The sequence below is a fragment of the Dama dama genome, chromosome 15 (genome assembly GCF_033118175.1).
Source record: "Dama dama isolate Ldn47 chromosome 15, ASM3311817v1, whole genome shotgun sequence".
Classification (NCBI taxonomy): domain Eukaryota; kingdom Metazoa; phylum Chordata; class Mammalia; order Artiodactyla; family Cervidae; genus Dama; species Dama dama.
In genome coordinates this window covers 81,362,006-81,384,332 of record NC_083695.1, presented here as the reverse complement: position 1 = coordinate 81,384,332, position 22,327 = coordinate 81,362,006, and the positions used below count along the sequence as shown (strand labels likewise).

Here is a 22,327-nt window from a genome sequence, read left to right as displayed (position 1 = left end):
GTATTATTTTCACAAAACAATTCTCACAGCACTTTTCTTTCATCTACCATTTATTTATAAACCTTTCTAATTTATAAAATAGCCAATAACATCATTTGACCTCAACTTATCACAAAAGTAACAGTACATTTTATTATACCTTTTAGCCTATAATAAGACTATTATTTGGTCCTAACTCAACAGTCAACACAAATGCTGGCACTGAGATCAAGTAGCATTTTTACACAATTATGAAAGCAATGATTTCTTATCAAAAAAGTTTTAGATCACTGAATCACAAAATTTTACAACATTCAAACAGACCCTAATTTCAGAAATATTAACCTTTACAGTTTTTATTTGCTTATTTATTCACTCACCCATGCATTCATTCATTCATCTTCAAAGTCCTTTTCAAGGTTTACATTCTATGAGTCTGTATTTTTCAGGTAAAAATTAGGTAGATCACCTCTTTGATAACAAAAAAATCTTTTAAATCAGATACAGAAAATTTTACCGTTTCTAAGTGAAAAGTCAATGAACTACACCTTAGTAAACAAAGAAATTAAAGGAACATGTTGATTTTTTTTAAGTTAAAACTACAATTCTAAACCACTGAGACCTCATTTAACTCAGGTTGGCAAACAACAGTCCATGAGCAAAATCCAACCCAATACATGTTTTTGTAAATGAAGTTTTGTAAGAACACAGTAAGCTCACTCAGTTAAGTATTACTGAAGGCTGCGTTTGCCATACTTGGCAGAGTTGAGCAGTTTTAAGAGAGACCATACAATTCACAAAGTCAAAAATACTTCCTATATGGTCTGTTACAGAAAAGTTTGCCAACCTCCTAATTTAACTGAAAAGAAATAAGATCATATGGGCATTATACATAAGTGTTATACCTACTGGTTTGAATGCTAAATGCTATTTTCTTTAAAAGAAAAATGTAGATTTAAGTCAGGAATAATAAACTAAAAAGTATAAAATGTTAATAATAGGTTAATCTGGGTAAAGGGCATATTCTTTGTACAATCCTTGTTCTTTCAATATTACTATAAATTTGAAACTCTTTCTAAAGAAAAAGTTAAAAACAAGTCTACCACCTAAAGGCACAGAGTTGGAAACAGTCAAATAATACGTAGTTTTGCCTGGCAGAGGTTGATAGAGAATAATGGCATGTAAACTTCTTAAGATATTTAAATCAATAATACATATATGAAGTCCACACTAAAACAAAATAGTTCAGAGCAAGCTTGTGGTAGGCTAAATAATGAGCCTCAAAGATAAAGCAGGTTCTAATCACTAGAACCTATGACTCTTACCTTACCTGGCAAAAGGGACTCTGTAGATATAATTAAGGATCTTGAGCTGGGGAGTTATCTTGGACGAACCAAGTGGGCTCCTCATGTAATCACACATGCCTTTCTAAGAGAGATTTGACTACAGAAGGAGAAATCAACAGGACCACTGAAGCAAGATGCTGTGCTGCATGCTTTGGAGATGGAAGAAGGGGAAAAAGCCAAGGAAAGCAGGCATTGCAACTCTATTGCTAGAAAAGTCAAAGATGCAGATTCTTTCTTAAGAGCCTCCAGAAGGAGTGTGGTCCTGCCAACACCTTGCTTTTGGCTCAGTGAAACCAATTTCAGACTTCTCACCTCCAGAATGTTAAGAGATTAATAAGTATATGTTAAGACACCAAAGTGAAAGTGAAAGTCACTCAGTCGTGTCTGGCTCTTTGCGACTCCATGGGCTGTCCATGGAATTCTCCAGGCCAGGATACTGGAGTGGGTAGCCTCTCACTTCTCCAGGGGATCTTCCCAACCCAGGGATCAATCCCAGGTCTCCCACATCGCAGGCGGATTCTTTACCAGCTGAGCCACAAGGGAAGCCCAAAATCACTGGAATAGGTAGCCAATCCCTTCTCCAGGGGATCTTCCCGACCCAGGAATCAAACCGGGGTCTCCTGCATTGCAGGTGAATTCTTTACCAACTGAGCTATGGGGGAAGCCCCCGTTAAGACACCAAGTTTGTGGTAATTTGTTACAGCAACTGTAGGAAACTATTGGAAGGACTGATGCTAAAGCTGAAACTCCAGTACTTTGGCCACTTCATGCGAGCAGTTGATTCACTGGAAAAGACCCTGATGCTGGGAGGGATTGGTGGCAGGAGAAGAAGGGGGCGACAGAGGATGAGATGGCTGGATGGCATCACTGACTCAATGGACATGGGTTTGGGTAAACTCCGGGAGTTGGTGATGGACAGGGAGGCCTGGCGTGCTGCGATTCATGGGGTCACAAAGAGTCGGACACGACTGAGTGACTGAACTGAACTGAACTGAATGCTAATGACTAAAATTTTTGATTTAACTTATGTAAGATAAATACTGTTATTTAGTACAAGAAATTGGATTTTAGAGATTTTACAAATTTTACTCTGCAATCTGGAATATCTACTTTTCTATGTAAAACAGCAACTTTTTCCTCTCTTTGTTACTACCATATTTTCTATAACTTCTAGAAGGAATGGTTAACAGCCAAACTCTACAGATTGTCATTATTTTACTCTAAATTAATAAGCTTATATACAGAATGAAAGATTTATGAATATGACTTAAAAGTTTAAGGAAAATTAGATGTCTTAATTTGTAGCTTTCTGTACTCTACAACTAAAATGATTAAAAGAGTGAATTTATGTACTGAATGTTAGTTAAAAACACAAATAGCTATAAAGAATGCATTATACACACAAAGGCTCCACCACCCATTAAATATCATTTAAGGCCACCCAAGACTCCCATTTCATAAAAATACACCCATGAAAAATCCACCACTTTATTATCTGGACACTTATGGAATATCTCTGCATAATTCTCCCTGTATAACTTTCATCCATCAACATGGGAATCTCCTCAAGGTAAGCAGATTACAGCTCTCTTGAAAAAGATGTACTAAACTAATTCAAGTTACAGTGTGTTTTCATATTTAACATGCTACCTTTTCCACAGGTTAATCCAAAGAGCAAAAATGAATTTCTAATGATGTAACTTTTGGCACTAGTGACAGGCTACTGAGAAACAAATTTTTGAGGCTATTCTATAACCCAAAGTAGAATTATACTCTGCTGCTGCTGCTGCTGCTAAGTCTCTTCAGTGGTGTCCGATTCTGTGTGACCCCATAGACGGCAGCCCACCAGGCTCCCCTGTCCCTGGGATTCTCCAGGCAAGAACACTGGAGTGGGTTGCCATTTCCTTCTCCAATGCAGGAAAATGAAAAGTGAAAGTGAAGTCGCTCAGTCGTGTCTGACTCTTAGCAACCCCATGGACTGCACCCTACCAGGCTCCTCCATCCATGGGATTTCCCAGGCAAGAATACTGGAGTGGGTTGCCATTGCCTTCTCCAGAATTATACTCTGATCCCTCTCAAATGTATATCTCCATCCTTACAATTTCTCTTGAATTCTAGACTCAAAATTAAACTACCTACGTATATTATCACCTTGCTTATTTAACTTATATGCAGAGTACATCAAGTGAAATGCCAGGCTGGATGAAGCACAAGCTGGAATCAAGACTGCTGGTAGAAATATCAATAACCTTGGATATGCAGATGACACCACTCTTATGGCAGAAAGCAAAGAAGAACTAAAGAGCCTCTTGATGAAAGTGAAAGAGCAGAGTGAAAACGTTGGCTTAAAACTCAACATTCAGAAAACTAAGATCATGGCATCTGGTCCCATCACTTCATGGCAAACAGATGGGAAAACAATGGAAACAGTGACAGACTTTATTTTTTGGGCTCTAAAAATCACTGCAGATGGTGACTGCAGCCATGAAATTAAAAGACGCTTTCTCCTTGGAAGAAAAGCTATAAACAACCTAGACAGCACATTAAAAAGCAGAGACATTACTTTACCAACAATGGCCAGTCTAGTCAAAGCTATGGTTTTTCCAGTAGTCATGTGAGTATTGGACTATGAAGAAAGCTGAGCACCAAAGAACTGATGCTATCAAACTGGAGTGTTGGAGAAGACTCTTGAGAGTCCCCTTGAACTACAAGGAGATCCAACCAGTCCATCCTAAAGGAAATCAGTTCTGAATATTCATTAGAAGGACTGATGCTGAAGCTGAAACTCCAACACTTTGGCCACCTGATGCAAAGAACTGACTCATTTGAAAAGACCCTGATGCTGGGAAAGATTGATGGCAGGAGGAGAAGGGGACAACAGAGGATGAGATGGTTGGATGGCATCACTGACTCAACGGACATGAGTTTGAGTAAACTCCGGGAGTTGGTGATGGACAGGAAAGCCTGGCGTGTGGCAGTCCATGAGGTCGCAAAGAGTTGGACTTGACTGAGGAACTGAACTGAATTGAACTGACGTGACATTTCCACTGGGATGTCTCATAATCATCTCAAACATGTCCAAACCTAAAATCTTGATGCCTCCCTCTCAAATCTGCTCCTTCACCTGTGTTTACCATCTCAGTAAACAGTACTCCCATTCACCCAGTTGTTCAGGACACAGATCTTAGAGCGACTGAGTTCTCTTTTTCTCCCATATCCATATCCAACAAATCCTGGACTGACATTCCTTAGGAATGTAGGAATACAGCCTTTCCAACTGTTAAAATATAGAAATACTTCACTAAGTAGATGCTGCTGGTACCAGGCTTTCCCCTTCCAAGTTCCCCTGGCCCCTCTCTGCAATAATCCAGACTCTTCACAAAAGACAACTAAAGGGGTAATGCCTGACACAGTATGGCTTATCCAGGATCCTGTTGATTGGTTGGTGTCTCAGTATCTGTAATTTACCAATTATAAACATCTACCAGACTCTACACACAGATCCTTTCCTTTAAAACTACCATCCTTGTCCAAGCCACCATCCAGTCTCACCCGGATTACTGAAATAGTCTCCAAACTGGTCTTCTTATTTCTATTCTTCTTCTCTACCTATCACGTTCAACTTCACAATACAACCAGATGATTAAAAACATAAATCTACTCTTATCAATTCCCTCAAAATCTTTCAGTGACTTCCTATCACACTAAAAATAAAAATCCTAAAGATGGCCTACAACTCCTACATGACTGGCCTCAGTATTCACTTATTGAACGGATGAATGAAAATATCCTTAGGATCACAGAAGATTAAAATGAAGTCAAACCTCGCTTTCCCACTTATTAGCCATGAAATCTTGGACAAATTATTTAACTTCTCTAAACTTCATTTTAATCATGGAGATTTTACCTAAAGAACATAGAATCCTGTGTAAATAAAGTAAGGTTGAATGAAACTGTACTTAATATTGAATACTACTATGAAAGCTTCATAATAGTAAACATATTATTGTTATGAAGTTTATTCTCTCATTTCAGTATACAAGGAAACTAAGTATAATTAAGTCTACAGGCAAAATATGCTAATGAAGCCTAGCATTACTAGGTATTATAAATATACATGCCAAAAGAAAACAGTAAAATTGCAACTAAAACATGTCTATAATCACAGGTAAATCCAATTAAGAAATAATTGCAAAGGACAAAACCCAGAATAAAATACTACAAAGTTTTGAAAGTTTTTCCAAAGCAATTCCAGAATTACTGAATTACATTCTTCCTTCCTTCTCTCTTTTGCACTGGAACAGTTTTTCTAAGGGAATCTATCTCTGATATGATCATGGAAATCAGTACAAAAATTTTATGTGCCTTAGAAAAATTTTATAAAATAATTTTTTTTCCATAAAGAATGATATAAATGTAGTCTTTAATTGAGAGAAGCAGCAATTCCTGGAAGGTCCCCTAACTTTATGAATAGATTTATAAACTAACTTCCGGTGTTACTAGAAAAACTGTGAGGCTATATACAAAGATGCAGGATGGAAAATCAAGCAGTAAAATTTTTTCTCTCCTAACAAGTGACAGGCATTTTAACAACATGCTTTGATTTCTCAGGAAAAAAAAAATTAGTCTGAATAGAGTTCCTTTATATCATTTAAAGCAGGTGAAAGAAACTGAAAAGTAACCCAGTCAAACAAGAGTTTGAGGGAAAAAAATCATGCTCCAGAGGTTTAGACTTATTTTTGATACAGTTTTGGCTCATACATTTAATTCAAATTTAATCTATGACATCATGAAAAAAAATATATATCTTACTACTAAGGTGAAACATATTAAGGACAAATTTTTTATTTATTCTTTTTGTAGTTTTTCAACAGGAAATATTAAATAAACATTGCTAACTTTGAGCTATATCATAAGCTGCATTTCTATAAACAACTCTATATTGAACTTTTTGTATTTTAAATAAATCTAGTAACAGAAAATACATATTGTCCTCTAATACTATCTCTGGTATTGTATATCAGATTTCTTTGGTTGTAAGCCACAGAAACCAGTTTCGGGGAAATCAAGGAAAAATGGGAATTTGTTGAAAAAATATGGGGAAATTCAAAGAATTTTTAAAAGAGGCTGAAAAGTTACACTTAAAATAGATAAGTATATGGATTTATCATCCCATCAAGATTACTTACAATGAGTGAAAGGCAATCGCCCAAGAAGAAACTGAATTGCTAATAGGAAAGGAAAAAAATATGCTGAGAAGGGAGATGTGAAGAGCGGTACATGTAACTTACTGTAATCACTCCAGAAATAGTCCTGTGATCTAATATGTGCACTGCATCTGAAATTCTCTACAATAAAAGGCAAAATGAGATAACACTGCTGCAAGCGTCCTAGCTTCTAACATCATTAGAAAAATCTGATTTGGGTTCTGTATCCAAAGTATTCTAAACATTTTCTAGGCCCATAAAACCAATCTCCAAAGGACGGTTATCAATTTTAGTGCAGTTTAAATGTCCACAGCTGTTCTGACAATATCTGAATTTTATAAAACAATGAATTGTATGAGTGGTAATCACTACAGTAGATCTGTTCCAAGAATACATGGTTCTCACAGTTTAGGTCAATGATGCTATAACAGTATGAAAAGGAACTGTCCTTCTTTTAGGAAAGATCAGTGCTCTCCAATTACTGTTTTTGTGTTGTGAAAGGCCTGAAACAAAGCTTTACAGACTGGTTCTGATTAGTTGAAAATCATAAATACAGAGTGAGCTGGGATTGAGGACAGGATCTGTCTATCCTACCTGTCTAAGCCAGAGGCAATAAAATAACTGGTTTTAAGTTTCTCTACATTAGGTAAGTTTCTATAAGGAGCCTCTGTCTAGCACAGAATAGTCTGTGAATTTTGTTGTAAGCCACAACTCAGTCCTTTGTTCCATTCTCTCTCTCTATTCCCTTCCTTCATGATCTCAGCTGAACTCATGGCTTTCAGTATCATCAACTATTTCCAATTTAATATTTTTAAGCCAGTCAGCCCCAAACAGTACAGACCTCTCTCCACTAAACTCCAACTATCTTTTCAACATCTCCTCTAAGACGTCTAAAAGATATCTCAAACATAACATACCAAATCCAAACTGATCTTCCTCCTAAAGTCTCCCTCATATCAATTGATGACAACCTGATCTTAACCTAAGGTCAAAAAATTTTAAAGTCAATTTTAGTGTAGTTTAAATGTCTCTTTTCTTTCTCCCTTTATTAAATTTCTAAAGGAAAATGTAAGTTATGCTGTGTACTTATACACACTATCCTAAAGTAACTATGCCCAAATATGTTACATGAATAACCCTGAAAGAAAATTTATGATAAAATATTCATGGATCTGAGATAAAAGATTTCATATTTTTCTAAAACAAAATCATCAAGTTTTTACAACTTGAAAAATGCCATGGAGTCTTAAGTGCATGCTTTGGTAGTCAATACTGCCACCCGATGGCAAATATTAAAATCTAAAACCAAAGGACAGAAAGAAAATACCTGACCAGACTGCTCAAATTCAAATGTTCACCTCAATATTTAAAATTGTTTTATCAAGTAAATTTCATAATTTATTAGAGTACTAGTCTACTAAAACATCTGTACTTGAATATCCACATATCACTAAACAAGCAAACTAAACATTTCTAATTCAATCATGTAAGAAAAAGAGAAAACAAGTAATTTGAGTGCCTACTATACAACAGACACTATAGAAGATGCTGAGGATATAAAGATGATCAAAACATAATTATTCTTTACTTCATGGAGTTTACATTCCAGTAGGAAAGATAATCAAAGAATCACACAAACATAAATGTGGTAGGTGCTACAAATTTAAAAGATACAGCGCTATGAAAGCATCTAATGGAAGTATCTGACCCGAGAATGTTAAGGGTGTGAAGGAGGAAGTGCAGAAATAAGAAAGGCCTTGAAATACTTAGGGACAAAGAACATGCAAGGAACTGAAATAAATCCAAACAAAGTGCAACTTTAAAGAATCAGAGACACTATAGAAAATATCAAATTACCTGACTTACACATTAAGATACCATCTTTTAATCAATAATCTAAAAGGCTGAAAACATCCAACTTCAATCCTTACCTGAGAACTATGACTGAACTAGACTGAAAAGGAATACTGAATATTCATAAAGAACAGGATTAGAAGGACTAAATGACAGAATTGAACAGGATATTCTGGAATAGGAAAGGACCGGGGATGATTTTTCAATGTCCAAGTAATGACCTTTTATATAAAACCTGGTAATCTGTTTTTCAACTCCATAGAATTGGGGGAGGGAATGTTTTGTGGTAATAAACTAAGAATTGTACCCCGAAGCCTGCTGGTTTATCTTTTCTACCTGTTGACTACTACCATCTATTCCACATCGCATAGTTTTTCTGAGCAGACATGAGAGAACTGTTCAATACATTCCTCGCCAATTATGGCAACAGTCTATACTTTAAAATATTTTACTTGTATTTTTTCTTTATTTAGAAGATTCTAATCATCTGAACCCCCTTCCTCATTTAGGAAAATCTCTAACAGTGTGAAGTTTGTTCAGAAACAAAATCTATTCCCACACAATTCAGAAGGTAGGGGTAAGACCTAAATTTAGTCAAGTAGATATTACTAAGCAGGCCTTCAAATCTTCATAAGTGATAACAAAGAATTGGGGAGGGTTTAGAACTTCTCTACACAAGCCTGTAGCATGCAGTATCCACAGTAAGGACACCAGGGGTGGTACCCCAGGATCCAGTGGTGGAGACAGGAATATCCTAATCAAACTTTTCTGTGGCTACATCTTTGCTGGGAACCAACCCACTAGCGTTCTGTTACACCTACCCCTTTCCAACCAAGGTTGTTACAGCCTTCCCATCTCCTTTGTGAGCTACCCAATATCCTTTTATATTAGAGTACAGGTTGAGACAACCAAAAGTAAGTTGCTTAAATAAGCTAAAGTTAATTCTTTTCTCGTAAAACACATTCTACAGACAAATATGCAAGCGCTACTAGTTAACCACAGTTACTGCCACTTACCAGCCATTGTAAAAGATCTCAGTGATGTAAAATTCCCACACAGCAATTCTACTCATATCCTACTGACCTAACAGTATAGTAACCATGCTAGATGCAAAGAAGGCTGAGGAATATGGTATGCAGCTGAAGACCATGTGCTGAGAGCTACAAACTCAGTGAATTCTATCACCAAAAAGAAGGCAAGAATAAATCCTGGGAGGCACAGGTCCCTGACATACTTCCCAATAACTGCCTTTTCTGCTCAGGGAAACCAGAACTGTTTCTGTTGCTTACAATCAAACCAAAGACTTCCAGGGGTTCTGATTTTTTAAAGTTATGTAAGACAGCAACCTTGAGGCACTCTGATTAGGGAGCTGACTGGGGGCAGGGGCAGGGGAGAACACATAGCTACTTGAAGCTCTGCTTCCTTAAATACAAAATTATGGATCAGGTCTGAGGCTCAAAGAAACCAGACTATATATCATCTGTTTTGAAAGAAGCAAAATATCCATTTCACCAAGCACTACCCATAAAATATTCATCAGAGATAAACTAATTACTAAGAAGCAGTAACGGTATACAAATGTCTGGTTTCTATATAATATTTTATAAGTTATAAAGCACTTTCACATTATTCTCATTTAAAAAATATATGTATACATGTGTATGTGTTAATACGTATATATATATATATATATATATACACTTCATATTATTTCTTTGCTTTAAAAGTAAACATACCCAGGATTTGCTCCCCCATTTCCACTTGCTTTTAGACATTTAAGAGTCAAGAAATTTTATGATTTCAGGCCCTCCTGACAAGAATAATAAAATGTGAAATGCCAATAAACAGAGCCAGAAAAACAACATTTTCAACCAGATTTATGTTACAGAATACCCAGAAAATAAAGTATTTTAATGATGGAAGAAAAGAACAAAGGACAGAGATGTTCATAGAGAATATTTTACAAATATATTTCTCGTTTGCTTTTAAGACTGTTGAGATGAGCTGGGGACTAATAGCAGATGAAGACAAGTTAGAAAAAAACCTTGCATATAAGCTATACTTCTATTTCTCAGGCCTTAGCTTAAATATATTCTTGATGTACTTACTAGTCTCTCCAGGGAAAAGGACATTATTTAAGAAATGGAAAGAAAAAAAAAGATACCTCAAGGCACTTTTTAAGGGAAAGGCCATGAATTATTAAAATAACCACTCAACAAAATACATGCCTCTATAATTAAAAACACTGAGAAATTTGTATCTGTCATAATCATAATAGGGAATCAAATGCAACTCAACAATCACTGATATTTCATATGGTTGGAGTAACTAATTTTTTAATGAAATAACATGTGTTAAAGATGGGCATAATTTATGGAAAGCCTAAAATAATTCCTCCAAATAACTACTCAGCAGACTCAGCAACATTTTTTTAATTTGTCTGAGGAAAGTTAAATATAAGAGCACATTCTCTTTGATTTTTACTTGGGTCTGATAGGAACTACTGCTACTACTGCTACACATGACCATGTAACTTTACATTATGTATTTCTTGAGTCAGAGTTCCCCCATCAACAGGATTAATACACAGGATTCTTAACGTGTAAATATAAGTTGCACAAAGCAAGCTCTCAGTAGGTAAGTACTGGAGGTGGCCAAAGAGTTCGCTGGGATTTTTCTATAACATCATAAGGGAAAAACCCAAACGAATGCTTTGGCCAGCCCAATGTATAAATATATTTTATATAGGCCAGCCCTATAGAAAATAGGACCTATCTCTTCACTTAATTCCACAATGGTAAGATTTATGATTTTATACCCAAATACTTAGAGCTACAACTTGTCAATGTACTCTAAATTTAATGTTTAATAATACATGTTGATAAAAATTATTTAGAAATTCTTCCCTAATTCTTCTTACTTCTTTTGCCACAGCAACTGAAAAACTTTTTAAAATATTCTATGTTCTTTTAAAAATAGCCACAAGGGGTCAGTCTTTCCTAAGAAAGAAGTTTAATATAGTCCAGTACCTTCCAAGATAAGCATCTATTTTTGCAATATGCTATTCATGTTACCCATTATAAATCAAATTTCGATGTACCAGGTGTTAATTTTAACCAAGCCACCAAATCTTTTGAACCCATCAAAAAATTAAAGAAGATCAATAATCACACATCTACAATTTAAAGACCTTCATTTATAACTTTACTTGATTCTCATAATAGCACGTAGACAAAATCTTTACTGATTTTGTGAAAAAAGTGAACGTCGTTCAGTCATGTCCAACTCTTTACAACCCCATGGACCACAGACCACCAGGCTCCTCTGTCCATGAGATTTCCCAGGCAAGAATACTGAAATGGATAACCATTCCCTTCGCCAAGGGATCTTCCCCACCCTGGGATGGAACCTGGGTCTCTTGCATTGCGGGTAGATTCTTTACCATCTGAGTCACCAGGGAAGCCTTATGAAGAAGCAAATTATTAAGAAGTTGACTATTACTGAAATTCTAAAAACAAATATATGAGATTTGGGTGTGCAAACTACAGCAAATGAGTGTAGGTATTATTTGTATTAATATATTAGATACGTGACTATATGTTCCAAAAGCCACTTACCTTGCCAACTGTCATTGCAGACACACAGCTTTTCTCCTGTCAGGTCACAGTAACCGTGATCTGGACTGCCGCAATTGGCTTTACAGTAGGGGATATCACAAGCTTCACCTTTCCAGTATTTATCACACTCACAATACACTTGGCTTGAAACAGAGACACTAGTAGTACACTTCCCGTGACCAGAGCAATTATTAGGACAAGAATTGATTCTGTAAAATATAATTCATATATATTCAAATTTAAGATGACTGGAAAAATAATCTGGGCTGGTATTTTGTTAACTTTATAAATGTTATATGTGTCCATGTGCTTCATTTGACACAGTTTTACAACGTGACTCCAATTCTTTACTCTGTACCTTTTCACCCCTAAGGTGATTCAGGTATACATATCTTCAACTGGCCTCAGTTCATTCAATGAGCTTACTCTGCTACCAAGACTACAGCACAATGTCTGGTAAATATTCAAGTACTCAAATGCTTTATAGGGCATGAGTACACTTTATAGGAAAAAAATAAGGTCATGAATACATGAAACAGCAAGAGAAGCCAAGACATAAACTGCTTACATGATACTTAAATAGCCTGCTATCACCTAAACACTGTGGTGGACGTTAAAAGGTGTTTATCAGATTTTATTTTAAGCCTCCCTAACTGATTATATTTTACTGTATATTTATTCTCCCTTGTGTACATGCTTGATATAAACAAATTCTATAACAAACTGCTGATTCAAGGATATTTAGGATGTTTTATTCCTCATGAAAAATGCTCGGTTATCATTTTCTACATTCCTGAAGAAAACAAACAAATAAAAAACTGTATCAAATTCTTCTGTGGTCATTCCTAATGAAAACAACCAAAAGCATCTCTGGCTAATTCACTTCGCCCTTGGACTTCTATAAAAATTTGCATAGAGAGTTAGACATAAGAGACACTCAGAAATATTATTTTTCTAATTTTAAAGAGACAGTGGTATATAGCCACTTACCTTATCTCCTAAGCCTCAATTTTCTCATGTGTAAAATGGGGGAAATACTCACTTGACAGAACTGATGTGAAGAGAATTAAAGAATCTTATTGTACATAAAGCATTCAGCACAGTTTCTGCAATAAGACGGACTATGAAAATGTAGCTCTCTTCATTCTTCAGATTAGGTATAAAATATCTTGGAGCACAGAGGGGCAAATGACGGCTCCCTGAAATCCTGAACATTTGTGACTTAAAGTTACACTAAGTATGTATTTCTTTACTTAATCACTGCCCAACAATTTTTAATTTTGTAATTATTTCAGCCAAACCTAACTTGTTACCATGGTGCCCTGAGGCTTACAAATTATCCTAATACAAGCTGACAGTATTTGGGGGATCATATTATTAAAAATCTTATGTAACTTAGGAAGAGATGCTGTATATTTTGGAATTTAACACCCTAGCCGACTCCTGGTACCTAAGACATTTACACAAACAGACAATAAACTCTTTTATGTCAAATTATAACAATCATTATTACAATATCAATTAAAAAAAAAAATACTTACGAGTAAAAAATGTTGAAACCAGTTAGATTATACGCAGCATCACTAAAAAAATGTAACAGTGCATAACCAGATGTTGTAACAACTTCAGGCACAGTTTCATTTCCCCGTATTTCAGGAACTATCAAACCACTGAAAGACAGCAAAGTTGCACACTGTGTATATTAATGTACACATGACTATTAATCACACAAGACTCCTTCAAAATATTCCTGTCATAATCATTAACTATCTATTATATATTACAATGGGCAACAAGAAGAATAAATCTAAAATGAGTTCCTAGTCATTTCTTACCGGTGAGCTCTGCTGCTTCTGCTGACAGACTACCATCTACTCTCAGGCCACCACACTCCTTTCTCTCTTCTCAACACGAGACTGTAATGTCCCATTTCTCCCCTTTGCCCTCTTGTCCATCCTCTCAAAAGACCATAGGGTACTCTTTTACTTAAGTTATAAGCAAACCTTCATTTAAAGACACCTTGGGAAAGAACTGTTGTTGCTTAGCTGCTAAGTCGTGTCTGACTCTTTGGAACCCATAGACTGTAGCCCGCCAGGCCCCCTTGTCCGTGGGATATCCCAGGCAAGAATACTAGAGCAGTTGCCATTTCCTTCTCCAGGGGATCTTTCCGATCCAGATATCAATCTGCATCTACTGCACAGAAAGGCAGATTCTTCACCACTGAGGCACCTGGGAAGAACTAATATGGTTAAAATGTCCATACTACCCAAAGCAATACTACTTTTATTTTTTGGGCTCCAAAATCACTGCAGATGGTGACTGCAGCCATGAAGTTAAAAGATGCTTGCTCCTTGGAAGAAAAGCTATGACAAACCTAGATAGCATATTAAAAAGCAGAGACATTACTGTGCCAACAAAGGTCAGTCTAGTCAAACTATGTTTTTTTCAGTAGTCGTGTATGGATGTGAAACTTGGACCATAAAGAAAACTGAGCACTAAAGAATTGATGCTTTTCAACTGTGGTGTTGAAGAAGACTCTTGAGAGTCCCTTGGACTGCAAGGAGATCCAACCAGTCCATCCTAAGGGAGATCAGTCCTGAATATTCATTGGAAGGACTGATGTTGAAGCTGAAACTCCAATACTTTGGCCACCTGATGAGAAGAACTGACTCATTGAAAAAGACCCTGATGCCGGAAAAGATTAAAGGCAGGAAGGGGACAACACAGGATGAGATGGTTGGATGGCATCACCGACTCAATGGACAAGAGTTTGAGCAAGCTCCAGGAGTTGGTGATGGACAGGGAAGTCTGGCATCCTGCAGTCCATGGGGTCACAAAGAGTCGGACACGACTGAGCGACTGAACTGAACTGTATCCTTTTCTCCATCTAGAATGTCCTATCTAATCCCCACACTTTGTCTTCACTCTTCTACTGACAATGAAAGACACCATGAAGAATTAGCTACTTCTGAAATCATGCAGCACTCTTTTTATAATCTGATTGTAACACTTGTTATGTTTAAAAAGTCTGTTTACATGTCATTCACAGGGCACAGCAGTGATGCAGCCTCCAAAACCTTGGCATTTCCCAACTGACAAGAATGTCTCTGTTATCCACTGTGGGCTCACAGTTATGCTAGAGGTGACTCAGGATGGGAGCTGCCCACACCAGAAAGACCAACCATGTGACTGATTAACGTGTCGGAGCTTTAAGCCACAAGAAATCCACCTGACTTCCAGAGTCAGAATGGGGCTAGAGACTGAGTTTGACCATGTGGCCAATGATTTAATCAAGCGTACGAAACGCAATTCCCAATTAACTCTGGAAACCTGTAACTCAGGAGAGCATCCTAATACACACTGACACATTGGGAGGATAACATCTGTCCTAAGGACACAGAGAGTTTCCCTGGTAGCTCAGCTGGTAAAGAATCTGCCTGCAATGCAGGAGACCCTGGTTAGATTCCTGGGTCGGAAAGTTCCCCTGAAGAAGGTACAGGCTACCTAACTCCAGTATTCTTGGGCTTCCCTGGTTGTTCAGATAGTAAAGAATCTGTCTGTAACGTAGCAGACCTGGGTTCAATCCCTGAGTTGGGAAGGCCCCCCGGAGGAGAAAATGGCAACCCAGTCCAGTGATCTTGCCTGGAGAATCCCATGGACAGAGAAGCCTGGTGGGCTACAACCCATGGGGTCGAAAAGAGTCGGACACGACTGAGTAAGGACACAGAAGCTTTGTCTGTGATGCTCCCAGACTCACCCTATGTGTCTCATCATCTGACTGGTCCTGATTTTTATAATTTGGAATAAAACTATAATCATAAGTACAGTGCTTTCCTGAGTTCTGTGAGTTATCTAGTTAATGACTGAACCTGAGAGGTTACGGCACCTCTCAACTTATAACCAGCTGGTCCAGAAGTGCTGGTGGTCTGGGCACCCCTGAACTTGCAGCTGGTGTCTGAAGTGAGGGCAGTTTGGGGGAGGGCTGGGCACTTAACCTATGAAGTCTGACCCAGCTTCAGGTAGCTGGTGTCTGCAGTGGCCTGTGCCTTACTTCATCCTCTAGGCTTACGGTAGTCTCTGGAACTGGGTAGGTTATCAAACGTTTGTTGAACAATAAATACTCATACAACTGGAATAATTCAAACGTTTAGATTCTGAATTCTTACTAAAGTGAAGTACAAACAGTATAGGCTTTAAGTCAGGAGACTAGCAAGTCCTGATCCTGGCTCTACCGTCTATTAGAAGTAAGACTTGATTTCTCTGGGGCTCAATTCTCTCAACAATAAACAGGGGCTAACAGCACTTCTACAGTGTCCTTATGAGGACGGGATGACATTTAAACTGTCTGGTACAATGCTGAGAATCAAGTGGATATTTAATAAACATGAACTTTCCATCTCCCTCAGGATAGCTAATAGAAACACTTGCTAATGAAAACTCACTGGTTCCACCTTCATGGTCATACTAAATCCCATCCTGCTAATTATCTAACAAAAGTTTCCTTTAGTATCAAAGAAATGGTTGGTAAGAGCATTAATGAATCACTGTTAATTAACAGAAAGTCATCACAACTACTAGAAACACAAATAAAAAGTCACACATCTAAATGATAGCAAATGTAGACAAAGATAGAGGAATGAAAACAGTTATATCTAAATTGCTAAAAATAAATGTATGAACCTAGGATCTTATCTAACTGTTGCAAAAAAATATATCTTACAGTGTAATTATTCACAAAGCTCTGCTCCACTTTCTATCTACTGCTCTTAGATTAAGGGTTACTCAAGAATACCCTTTAAATAATTTTCAAACAACTCAAAAATTAAGTTCTAAAAGTGTCTTGAGCAATAGCAATGTCACGGAGTAAGTGTCTAAGGTCCGAGAGAGTCACTTTAAAACAGTCATTCCAAAATACAATTTCTTACTTGTTTGTCCAAAAAAAAATAATAATTTGCATTCCTGTTAAAACAGAATAACTACAACATAAATAGTAAAAAGAAAAGTAAAATAAAAAGTTAAAGGGAATAGCAAGTTTTTACCCATATTTAAATTTGTAACAATGACAGAACATATAAGAGACACTGGGTAGGGCATCCCTAGCAGCTCAGTGGTAAAGAATCTGCCTGCCCATGCAGGAGACTTGGGTTCGATGCCTGGTCAGGGAAGATCCCACATGCCCTGGGGCAACTAAGCTCATGCGTCACAACTACTGAGTTTGTGCTTGGGAGCCAGGAGCCCAGGTACTGAGCGCATGAGCCCCAGCTACTGAAGGCTGTGCCTCCTAGCGCCCATGCTCTGCAACATGAGACACCACAATGAGAAGCCCATGCACACAGCTAGAGAGCAGCTTCTACAGCAATGAAGACCCCACACAGACAAAAGAATAAATAAATAAACTTATTTGTTAAAAAAAGAGACACTGCGTAAACAACAGAAGTAAGGAATAGCATAATGAATATCTCAACAATCATGCTAGTTAAATTGTACACAAAGCCTATCCTGTATGCTCAAAATTTTTTCTAATATATTTTCTTCTGTTCATAAAACATTTCATAATAATGTACATACACATTAAACATAAAAAAGATTTTTAAATTGATCCTGAAAATGCTGTGATTTTAAACATTTTTAAATTAAGTCTGACTATCTAACAATAATATATTTTGAAGCAACCAAAATTTCCAAACTGTGAGAACTAATACAAACACCTTTATTAAACCACTACATAAAATATAACTTAATCTTTTTTTTAATAGAATTTAAAATTTATAATTTCTCTAAAATAAAAAACAACTATAAAATATATGTCTAAAAAAATAAAATAAAATATATGTCTATTCCCAGAGAAGGAAATGGCAACTCACTCCAGTATTCTTGCCTGGAAAATTCCATGGACAGAGGAGCCTGGCAGGCTACGGTCCATGGGGTCACAAAAAGATAAGACGGAGCAACTGAGCACACACACCATATAAATGTGTGTTCATATATATATATATATATAATCATGTTATAAAATTTAAACTAATACAATATGTCAATTATATCTCAATAAAGCCAGAAAAAATAAATTTTCATTTTCTTAAAAAAAAAACACATCTATTAATTTCTTTCTCAGTTAGAACTCACATTAATCTATCCATATAGGCAGTTTTGAAAACATATACAATTCATTTTAAAAATATGAACTATGTATAGAAAGAATAAAAGATATTTATAAATAAATCTATATTTCTGAGACAGTACTTATTTATCTTTGTTATATCAATGTTTACATTATTATACATACACCTAAGTTGACATAGTATCAACAGTCTTATACCAGCTTTGAAATTTAGCCACCAATATCTATGTTAAATTTATTTTTGAAGTACAGATGAGTATATATTTAAAATTAATAAACTACACAGTTACTTTTCTACAACTGACTATAAGTTCACCAATTAAACAAAACTACTCACCTAAGTACAGCTATTAAAGGTGCATATATTGAATCTCCATCATAAACATACATATGATCCCAGCTACATTCTGTAGCAAAATGATTGAATCTTAATCTTAACACTGCATTTGGACTGAAAAAAATTTAAAAATTTTAAAATTAATATGTAATAGTAAAGCATGATCTGAAGAAATCTTACAATATTTTATTAAAAATCTATTTACATAAATTTAGCTATAAATCCCTAAGTCATCAGTATAAAAGATTGATAAGCAGTCATATACAATTTGTAAAAAAGACATACAACTTCAAAATCTATTAACCAGCCATAGGTATGCATCATCCTTTTCTAAAAATTTAATCAACAAGAAATGTACTATGTCTTAATTAAGGTAAAGATACATAAACTGTAAACTTCATTGAAACTTTATTGACCTGTACACTTAATACGGATGTATTTCATTATATGCAAATTGTACTTAAATAAAGTTGATTTTTAAATTCAGCACTCAAGACTATTCTTATTTCTATCAACCTTTAACTACAGGTACTAATAAGGTCTTCAAATTTAATCAAAACATCTCAGTATGATACACTGCCATTTGTTAACAAATAAAGGAGACCATAGGTACAAAGGTAATTAATAACTCTAAAGTTTTAAAAAATCTTTTAAAGTAACAACAACAACAAAAAAATACTCAGTTTTCCAGACTCTTTAAAAATCATAAAACAGTTCAAAAACAACTAATATCAATTCATCTATGATTCATTCATGTGTTTAAATAGATAAATTCAGTCACAACTCTAATTACTGAAAAATGCCTCTAAAAGGACAATTAACTCTTTTAGAAAATGTTCTTTTTTTAACACCTTTAGAACTAAAACGATGAACACTATGAACAAATGGCATAATTCAGCATGGAATATTTTTATACTTTCTATGGAGTCTTCAAATTCTATAACAAGCTATTTAAAATAAGCCAAAAATGCATACTTTATTTAATGCCATAGTGACAGAACTTAAAAATAAAATATATGCAAAAATTAAACTACTGTCACAAGGGTATTGTAATTTATATTAAATATGATATCTAAAATTTATAAATCCCATTTTAAAATATAATGAATAATATTTTCCAACAATAAGCAACAGAATATGTAACTTTGAAGCTGTTATACCTTTATAATGTTTTATACTGGTAAGCATTTATCACTGCAGAATAAATAAATTTAACCCAAATTGTATACTTACTAGCCTTCAATTAGCCATGTACATTTAGTTTTATATTTATAGTTAATTGGACCATCTGTTAAATATCCAGAAGGTTCTGTTAACCTAGAAAACAAAATTACAAAAATGATTACCTATAATAGCATAAAACATTTAAAAATACTAATCCAAGCTTCCAAAAAGGAGAATTTGTTTACAACTTAAGAAAATTTTCAAATTGCCATTTATCTCTCTAAGTCTCAAAAAAACTTGTTTTTAAATTTCTTTAAGTTTTTATATGATTGTTTCATTTTACAAACTGGAGAAACACATTGAAAGACTGAACATTATACAGATGGGTTCCATGCTGATGCAAAATGAATTCAGTAACACTTCCTCTGCACAAAAATCAGATGGAGGCAAAAAAAAGATAAAATGCACTTTGAAAGATGCAGATCTACGGAGCAGAGAAATAGTCGTATATGTACCTAGTACTTTGGGGGGAGTTTACACTGTTAGCTCTATTTGTTTTTCATGCAGCAAGGTTGCAAAGTAGCTATCACCAGACTTTACTGAATTCTGCTACCTGTTTTAATTATTTTCTTTTACCTATTTTATACCTAGTCCAAGAATTCAATTTTAAAAATAGGGTAAATCAAGGGTTTTTTTAAATTATCCTCTATTTTAAACACAAAAAAGAAAATGAGAAAAGCTTCAGATTTTTAGACTTTTAAAATATTTAAAGAATAACCCAATTCTACTTCATGTTGTTCTCCTTAGCTCCAGCCCACTTATTTTATCAAGAAAAGACAATGTTTTAAATAAAGATATCTTTCCATTTAGCCTTTATATATTTATATAGGCATATAGATACACACGGGCTTCCCACATGGCACTAGTGGTAAAGAATCTGCCTGCCAGTGCAAGAGACATAAGAGACGCAGGTTTGATTCCTGGGTAGGGAAGATCCCCTGGAGGAAGGCATGGCAACCCACTCTAGTATTCTTGCCTTGAGAATCCCATGGACAGAGGAGCCTGGCGGGCTACAGTCCACAGGGTGGCAAAGAGTTGGACGTGACTGAATCAAATTAGCTCACACACACACATACACAGAAACACACCCTGGGGCTCATCAGTCTTTATACATTCACATATAGATACACACACACACACACATATATATACATGTACACAAAGTTATCAGGGTCATTATCTAGTTTAAGACAATATTAAATTCTCCTTATAGCAGTGAGTATTAAAAACATTAGGGGGGAGAAAGCTTCATTTACCTAAACCAGCATTGACATAAAGGTCAATAAATATAAATGTTACTTATAAATCTTTCATAATCCCTGCAAATTACTTTGGGCAAAAAAAGGGGCTAATTCATGCTTGGAAAACTCCAGTGTTCTCAAATTAATCTAACACTAAATTTCCTATGTATCAGGTGTTAGTGTAAGCTCACAATGTTACCTCACTTAAAAATCTCAAAAACACCAAGAAATAGTAAACATTATTAATCCCATACTACAGATAAGAAAACTGAAGTACATTTTTAACAGGTTAAATAACTTGTCCTGATTTGTCACTTCCAATAATAGCTCCAAATGAAGTAATTCAAACTTCCACTGAAGATAACTTAAAAAGATAAAAGAACAATTGTTAAATCTTATAAGTAACAGAATGGTAAGATCTACTAAGCCAAGGTCCAGAAGTTGCAAATTCTTTAAGAACTGGGCATGCAGAGTGACTTTTGTTATGGAGAATTTCATCTATTTATTAGAGACTGCCAAAAGGCAGAGAGTGCTTTTAGTAGCCTCAAGGAGAGAGGGGGACAAACGTCAGAAGCAATAACCTACAAAAGTAAGGGCTCAAATAAACAATATGGCACTCTGATCTAGGACATGATGATTTGCTAGTAGGGTGAAGATGTACCAGAAACGAAATCTGCATGGACTGTAACCCAACTACAAGTCATCAGGATGGCAGAAAACTCCAAGACCTACCACTGGCTTAAGGTGAGACTAGAACTACTATTTGGAGAAGGAAATAGCAACCCATTCCAGTATTCTTACCTGGAAAACCCTGTGGACAGAGGAGCCTGGTGGGCTATAGGCCATCGAGTATCAGGCCAAGTCTCCTAACAGAAGATACAAAAACGTTCTCTATAAAAAGATAACATGATCCCAGCCCTCAACTTATTTCTAGCAGCAATTTTTCAAATAAGATGTCTACTATAATCAAAGATAATCAGGTATATGAAGATAGAAGACAACAAAATAACAACCAACAGAACAGCTTCAGAAAGAGATCTGAAGAATTCCCAAAATGTGGAGAACATCAGAATGTGCCCTACATAATAAACATGATTTACTAACTTCAAAAAGACAACAGACAAGAGTTAAAATTTTGGCATTTAATTGAAACCATAAAAAGTAACCGTATGTTTGAAAAATAATGGAAATTCTAATTATGAAAACTATATTAATCAAAATTAAGAATCTGATGGACTAAACAACACATTGTTGTCGTTGCTGCTGTTGTTGTTCAGTCGTCCAGTCGTGTCCGACTCTTTGTGACCCCACGGGCTGCAGCACGCCAGGCCTTCCTGTCCCGCACCATCTCCCGGAGTTTGCCCAAGTTCTTGTTCATTGCATTAAACATATTAAACACAG

General features: G+C 35.7%; 1 protein-coding gene across 1 annotated transcript in view; it reads right to left on the bottom strand.

The window, feature by feature from the left end:
• The window catches only part of ATRNL1 (attractin like 1), a 766,939-nt gene that overhangs the window by 713,682 nt on the left and 30,930 nt on the right, over positions 1-22,327 (bottom strand). Inside the window, exons 2-5 of the mRNA XM_061162736.1 lie at positions 19,695-19,778; positions 18,462-18,575; positions 13,545-13,673; positions 12,004-12,212 (exon numbers count right to left, since the gene is read on the bottom strand). Of these exons, the coding sequence (XP_061018719.1) occupies positions 12,004-12,212; positions 13,545-13,673; positions 18,462-18,575; positions 19,695-19,778 (536 nt within the window). The remainder of the gene's footprint in view (positions 1-12,003; positions 12,213-13,544; positions 13,674-18,461; positions 18,576-19,694; positions 19,779-22,327) is intronic.